Here is an 8,128-nt window from a genome sequence, read left to right on the forward strand (position 1 = left end):
TTCTCAGACACAACATCACACTGAACACAAGCACTTTTTTCCTAATTAAAACGTGATTTAGTTATAAAACATAGACCATTAAAATGTCCTCAACCTGTTTTTATCATCTTTCTGTCTCTGTGAGGACATTTTCTCTTTATACACACACACACCACACACACTCTCTCCTCATCACTCTCACATACAACACCACCACACACAACACCACACACACACACACACACACACACACACACACACACACACACACACACACACACAGTTCATGCCCAACACGTCCTTGTATGTTTCCTTGTATTTCATTGGTTTTATCTCTCAGATTGTTGTTGGGTTAGGGAATGTTCGCAGGTTCGAGACTCCAGGTGACCCCGATGGCCAGCTGTGCAGCAGCAGCTGGCAGCGCTGAGGTTTAGCGGTTGTCCGGGGACATCTGTCGGGGTCAAACTGACGTCCAGCCTGAGTCACTGAGCTGCATGTGTTCAGTCCTCCGTCTCCTCCACAGAGGAGCACGGTTCGGTTATCTCTTACGTAATAACGGGTGGATCTGAGCGGGCTGCAAACAAAGAGCTGGAGCCGCGATCCGTCTTTAGTCTCGACTCCAAACGAGACCTTTTAGCTTTTCACAACGAGTTTTGTCTCCTTTTTCAAGTTCTTTATGGACACTTTTCTCTCTTTTTAAGGTTTTTTTTCCAACATTTTTGAAGTCTTTGTTTTTGAGCTTTTCTCAATACATACATACGTGTCCCTGGACCTCCCTAGATAGTTAGAGAGGTCCCCCCCCCCCCCCCCCCCCCCCCAATGTTTAACCCAAATGTAGTTTTAGTTGTGCCACAGAAAACTCTGATTGGACAGATAGTCTAGCTAGCTGTCTGGATTTACCCTGCAGAGATCTGAGGACCAGGTAACCATAGTCCTCATTCCCCCTGCTCTGGCTTTACCCCCTCTCATTCCCCCTGCTCCGGTGTTTCCTCCTTCTCATTCATGAAGGTTAAAGGCAGCAGGACTGTTGTGTTAGACCGCAGCAGTGTTAGCTCGGTGGACACAGAGTGTGTCTTAAAGCTAAGTTTCAAAGCAACAAATGCAACGTGTTCTACGGCTGTCCTCGACTGAAGAAGTTCTTTGGTTCAAACCAAAATTGCAGGGAGAAAGAGGACCAAACTGAGCCACGGTTTTAGGTGTCTTGAGCATGTTGAGCCTCAATCAGATAGTTGAAATTCAGAGCAACCAAAGCATCAAAAAGCTTCCCCGTACTTTTTGACAAGCGTCCTTCACGGGGCGGCCGAAGCTCCTTATGCAGCTCATAGGTATGTATATATCTCTATATATATAGAGAGAGAGAGAGAGATACAGGTATACACTTAGAATGGCAAATGTAAATATTGAATGCAAACTGAGACACAGCCCAAACAAACAACCTTGAATATGGCTGCCAGAGGGGAAAAAATGTCTTTAACTTCTGACACAAACAAATCTCAATGGTGAGAATTGTTACAAAACTATTGTGTGACGATGTTAAAGTAAAATAAAATCTCCACGCAGCAGGTGTGACCTTAAAGCCAGAGTCATGTACCGTAGAGGCTCATTTTTCTTAGTTTGCATGTCTGCTGCGTTCCCAGTCGCCTTACTAAGCAGATATTATGATAAAGTGCTCCCCCCCCCCCCGTGGTTTTGCTGAGCTCTGGGCTTTACAGGAAGGTTTTGTGGAAACACCCAGAATCCTCCCCGGCGTTGGAGCCACTGTGGTGTAAAGGTGTAGTGCATTGCAGGGCCACGGTGAATATTTAATCAGCAGAGGAAGAAAATCAGTGCTGACTAACAGCAGTGGGTCCTGGTGAGGAGGTGTGGGGAGCCGGCTTGTTATTGGTCGGTTGGATCGATGATGCGGTCTGAGGAGGCCGCTGTTCATCCTCAGGTTAGACTCACAAACACCAGCCCGGAGGTGCGATGAACCTATCGTTTTTGTAAGGATTGTTATTATTTTGTGACATTTTTGAGGGGCCCAGCATGCACACATGTCAGACCTGGCAAAAAACTACAAAGTGTGGTGGTGATTGGGCCTGAGCGTTGCCAGGGGGCTCCATGGCAACCCCTAACGAGCTCAGGAATTCTGAGTTGTTTTGAAGTTAATGTACCAATGTAGTATCTAATGACTTGTAACTAGAATCAGGTTCTGGTCAAAGTAAATACTGCTGATGCGAGGCTGGTTCTCAGTGATTCGGAGTGAGCTTTGGAAGAGATGTGATGAGTTGGATGTGATCTTTGGTTTGTCACCTAACTAAATCCTATATGTTCCCTAACACGTGACCTAAATATGTCCTATATTACGTATGTCTGAGGTATTGAAAGGCAGAGTGTGTTCATTGGCAGACACTCTCCAGGCTTCTGCAGAGCTTGTAAATTGACGCTGAATTCTTTGATGTAATAAACCTTTTAATGATGGAGAAACGGTGTCGAGCGGATTCCTGTCAGCACATCGTCCAGCATGGCTCAGACGCCACACCAAATTGTAAGGGAACATAGGTCTCATCTTGAAGTCCATGGAGCATTTTATTGAAATATTTCCATCTGACAGGATTAGATAATACTTTACTCATCCCACAGTGGGGAAATGTCCTTGTTACAGCAGCATTTTCTACAATAAAAGCAAAACAAAACACACGTAAACACACAGGCAGAAGGTTGACTGAAAGTAAAGGGGCGTCAAATACAGGTTTTGTAAAGTGCGGTTGCCGTAGTACAAGAAACAATATTGCGGTGTAAGTGACGTTAAAATTAAATAAAATATGTAATTAAAGTAATAAGTCGGCCATCTTGGTTTTCGTGCGAAATTCTTCATTTTTACCAAACGGGTGTTTGAAGACTTTCGGATGCACAGAAACTCCCAAAGTTGTGCAGCCATGTGCAGGATAGGGGGTTCTTTGATCTGAGTTCACATTTAGCCTTGGGAGTGGTATGGTTGCTCTGTAGCGCCCCCTAATTGGTTTTAGCACTTGGATACATTTTTGACACCCTACATATATACGAATACTAACAAAAATTGGCACCCACATAAACACCTGGGGGGGGGTGCGAGACTGTACAGGGTTTGGCCCATACCTGTAAGTTGTCTCCATAGCGCCCCCTAATGCTCGCAAGGTCTTACCTTGGACATAGATGCTCCGATCTTCCCCAGATTTCCAATCACTGCGGACATATTTCCCATTTACCTTCACTAGCTCTGGTCAACCGAAAGGCGGCCATGTTTAATTTATGCATTTTTCGTTTGTTTATAGTTAACCCCCCCCCCCCCCGTGGGCTTTTTTCCGCAAAGCTATTGTAAATTTTTTAGCAATTTACAACATTTTACTGCTTAACATTTTTGTTACTTTTTCTTAGTTTTTGTCGCCTTTTTCAAGTTCTTTTTGGACACTTTTCTTTATGCTTCCGTCACCTTTTTTTGTTTATTTTTTTCAACATTTGTCGTCTTTTGAAGTCTTTGTCTCTTTTTTGAGTCTTCTTGCGACAAAGTTTTTGTTTTTGAGCTTGTCTCAATACAGCATAATGCCTGGACCCCCTAGCCCCCCACCCCCCCCCCCCCCCCCATGTTGAACCCAAAAGTAGTTTTAGTCGTGCTCAAACTCAGATGGACAGATAGTCTAGCTAGCTGTCTGGATTTACCCTGCAGAGATCTGGGACCAGGTAACCATAGTCCTCAGATTGGACAGCCATAGTCTAGCTAGCGGTCGGGATACCCGGCAGAGACCTGAGGACAAGGTAACCATATTCCTCAGATTGGACAGATAGTCTAGCTAGCTGCTGGATTTACCCTGCAGAGATTGAGGACCCAGGTAACCATAGTCCTCAGATGGACAGATAGTCTAGCTAGCGGTTGGATTTACCCTGCAGAGACCGAGGACCAGGTACATAGTCCTCAGATTGGGACAGATAGTTAGATACTGTCTGGATTTACCTGCAGAGACTTGAGGACCAGGTAACCTAGAGTCCTCAGATGGACAGATTAGTTAGCTAGCTGTGTCTGGATTTACCCTGCAGAGATCTGAGGGACCAGGTAACCATAGTCTCAGATGGACAGATGTTAGCTAGCTGTCTGGATTTACCGCTGCAGAACTGAGGACCAGGTAACCATTCCTCAGATTGGACAGATAGTTAGCTAGCTGTCTGGATTTACCCTGCAGGACCGAGGACCAGTAACCATAGCCTCAGATTGGACAGATAGTTCTAGCTAGCTGTCTGGAGTTCACCTGCAGAACCTGAGGACAGGTAAACCATAGTCCTCAGATGGACAGAGAGTCTAGAGCTGTCTGGATTTTACCTGCAGAGATATGAGGACACGGTAACCAGTAGTCCTCAGATTGGACAGATATAGTTCTAGAGAGCTGTCTGGAATTTACCCTGCAGGGACCTGAGGACACAGGTAACCAGAGTCCTCAGATTGGACAGATAGTCTAGCTAGCTGTCTGGATTCACCCTGCAGAGACCTGAGGACCAGGTAACCATAGTCCTCATGAATCCACCAGAGGTTAGAGCGCCAACACAGAGACAGAGGAAAGGGACGGATATCAGATCGAAATGAGGGAAAATCGGCGTAATTTCGGCAGCACCGGAGCAATCCTACAAATGAAACTTTGTCGATATAGACTAGCTTCCCTCAAACTGGGAGCTGACCATCTGTGATTTATTAACACAACGTTTTACTGTCAGCTTTATTTTCTGCTGCGGTCTGAATTTCACTCAGCAGAAACACGACAGACTGCAGACAGAGCGCCAGGCTGCAGTTTTGACCCTGGCTCATATTTTTGAGTTTAGTCCCATGTGTTTACCCTCTGCTGCTGCTGCTGCTGCTGCTGTCAGGTAAACAGAGGGTCAGGTTTCGCTGTAAGCAGAATCCGACCGCTAACGCAAACCCGCGAGTCCTCCGAGGCTGCTGGGAAAATCCCTTCCAGGCGGAGATGAAGTGTGTGCAGAGAGCGGCTCAGACAAAAGGCTCTGAATAATTCAAGGACTCTGGTGCTGCTAAGGGCCCAGACTTTAAATCACATGTTAACACTTTACACACTCTGGTTTAAAGGTACATGAAGTACGGGTGCACGGCTCACAAAACCTATGGTTTGGTTTGTGTCATGGTTGGGGTCAAAATGACTCATTTTCCTATATTAACGTTCTTTTTAACCCTCATGTTGTCCTAGTGATGTCCTAAAATTCGACCCGTTTTCAGTTTTGTTATCACAAAAAATGGGCCTTCGAAATAAGCTGAAAATGTCATCATTAGAAATATCAAATAACTTTGAAAAAGACATAAAAAAAAGTGAAAAAGTGACAAAAATGTCAGAAAAAGTGATAATAGTGTTTCATGGTTGACAGGAAGACAACACAAGGGTTAACTACCCAATTGTAAAAACCCAAAATAACATCAAATTTCGGGGCGTCTTATTTAATTTGATAGCACTTGGAACAAACCCTGTCCACGTTTTGTGTTTTTCCAGGTCGGACGCTTCTTGGGCGAGGTGGACGGGTCGGTGATGGCATCGCTCCTCAAGATGGGACTGTACAAAAAGTAGGACCGACGGACAGAAAGCACCTCATGAGACATGTTGAGATGAAGAGATGTTAAGATGAGGAGATGTTGAGATGAAGAGATGTTGAGATGAAGAGATGTTAAGATGAAGAGATGTTAAGATGAGGAGATGTTGAGATGAGGAGATGTTGAGATGAAGAGATGTTGAGATGAAGAGATGTTGAGATGAAGAGATGTTAAGATGAAGAGATGAAGAGATGTTAAGATGAAAACATGTTGAGATGAAGACATGTTGAGATGAAGAGATGTTGAGATGAAGAGATGTTAAAATGAATACATGTTAAGATGAAGAGATGTTAAGATGAAGATATGTTGAGATGAAGACATGTTGAGATGAAGAGATGTTGAGATGAAGAGATGTTGAGATGAAGAGATGTTAAGATGAAGAGATGTTGAGATGAAGAGATGAAGAGATGTTAAGATGAAACCATGTTGAGATGAAGACATGTTAAGATGAAGACATGTTAAGATGAAGAGATGTTAAGATGAAGATATGTTGAGATGAAGACATGTTGAGATGAAGAGATGTTGAGATGTTGAGATGAAGAGATGTTGAGATGAAGAGATGTTAAGATGAAGAGATGTTGAGATGAAGAGATGTTAAAATGAAGAGATGAAGAGATGTTGAGATGAAGAGATGTTAAGATATTGAGATGAAGAGATGTTGAGATGAAGAGATGTTGAGATGAAGAGATGTTGAGATGAAGAGATGTTGAGATGAAGAGATGTTAAGATGAAGAGATGTTGAGATGAAGAGATGAAGAGATGTTAAGATGAAAACCATGTTGAGATGAAGAGATGTTGAGATGAAGACATGTTGAGATGAAGAGATGTTGAGATGTTGAGATGAAGAGATGTTGAGATGAAGAGATGTTAAGATGAAGAGATGTTGAGATGAAGAGATGTTAAAATGAAGAGATGAAGAGATGTTGAGATGAAGAGATGTTGAGATATGAGATGAAGAGATGTTGAGATGAAGAGATGTTGAGATGAAGAGATGTTGAGATGAAGAGATGTTAAGATGAAGAGATGTTGAGATGAAGAGATGTTAAAATGAAGAGATGAAGAGATGAAGAGATGAAGAGATGTTGAGATGAAGAGATGTTGAGATGAAGAGATGTTGAGATATTGAGATGTTGAGATGAAGAGATGTTGAGATATTGAGATGTTGAGATGAAGAGATGTTAAGATGTTGAGATGAAGAGATGTTGAGATGAAGAGATGTTAAGATGAAGAGATGTTGAGATGAAGAGATGTTAAGATGCGTTGCTGACGTGTGTCTGGATGTGTGTGTGTGTGTGTGGTGTGTCTGGATGTGTGTGTGTGTGTGTGTGTGTGTGTGTGTGTGTGTGCAGAGTGTCGCTGTTCGACTACCAGGCGATGTGTAAGAGCAGTCATCACCACGCCAACAGTGCCCGCCCGCTGCTCAGTGTGAGTTACCATCAACATCCACGACTTCCCTTAGATCAGATTAAATCAGATTACATCAGATCAGATTAGATTAGATCAGATCAGATCAGATCAGATTAGATTAGATCAGATTAGATCAGATTAGATCAGATCAGATCAGATTAGATTAGATCAGATTAGATCAGATCAGATTAGATTAGGTCAGATTAGATTAGATTAGATCAGATTAGATTAGATCAGATCAGATTAGATCAGATCAGATTAGATCAGATTAGATCAGATTAGATCAGATTAGATCAGATTAGATCAGATCAGATTAGATCAGATTAGATCAGATAAAATCAGATCAGATCAGATTAGATCAGATCAGATTAGATCAGATTAGATCAGATTAGATCAGATTAGATCAGATCAGATTAGATCAGATTAGATTAGATCAGATTAGATCAGATCAGATTAGATCAGATTAGATCAGATTAGATCAGATCAGATCAGATTAGATCAGATCAGATTAGATCAGATCAGATTAGATCAGATTAGATTAGATCAGATTAGATCAGATCAGATTAGATTAGATCAGATCAGATTAGATCAGATTAGATCAAATCATATTAGATCAGATCAGATTAGATCAGATTAGATCAGATTAGATCAGATTAGATTAGATCAGATCAGATTAGATCAGATTAGATTAGATTAGATCAGATCAGATCAGATTAGATCAGATCAGATTAGATCAGATTAGATCAGATTAGATCAGATTAGATTAGATCAGATCAGATTAGATCAGATTAGATTAGATTAGATCAGATCAGATCAGATTAGATCAGATTAGATTCATCCCACAGCGGGGAAACTCCCTCATTAGCTTCACTGACCATGGCTCCAATCCGGGTGTAGTCAGAGTTTCAAGTAGACCTGCAACAATTACTACATAATTTATTTTTAAATAATCACGGTGTCTTTGTTTAATTGCAGTTAATTGCTAACATTAGCTAAGAAATCTTACGGTATGACTGGTAGTTGTTGATTCTGTTTTAAAATGCCAAATTGCAATTATATAAGCGATTATTAGTCGGACTGTATATTTGTATTCATATTTCAACTTGCCTTAACACACGTTCATAGCAACAAAGATGGGGG

General features: G+C 42.1%; 1 protein-coding gene across 1 annotated transcript in view; it reads left to right on the forward strand.

Annotated features, from left to right (window-relative positions):
* LOC116686864 (voltage-dependent calcium channel subunit alpha-2/delta-4) overlaps positions 1 to 8,128 on the forward strand; it is a 158,488-nt gene that overhangs the window by 122,820 nt on the left and 27,540 nt on the right. Inside the window, exons 32-33 of the mRNA XM_032511910.1 lie at positions 5,484 to 5,554; positions 6,931 to 7,006. Of these exons, the coding sequence (XP_032367801.1) occupies positions 5,484 to 5,554; positions 6,931 to 7,006 (147 nt within the window). The remainder of the gene's footprint in view (positions 1 to 5,483; positions 5,555 to 6,930; positions 7,007 to 8,128) is intronic.

This window comes from Etheostoma spectabile, unplaced genomic scaffold (assembly GCF_008692095.1).
Source record: "Etheostoma spectabile isolate EspeVRDwgs_2016 unplaced genomic scaffold, UIUC_Espe_1.0 scaffold517, whole genome shotgun sequence".
Taxonomy (NCBI): Eukaryota; Metazoa; Chordata; class Actinopteri; order Perciformes; family Percidae; genus Etheostoma; species Etheostoma spectabile.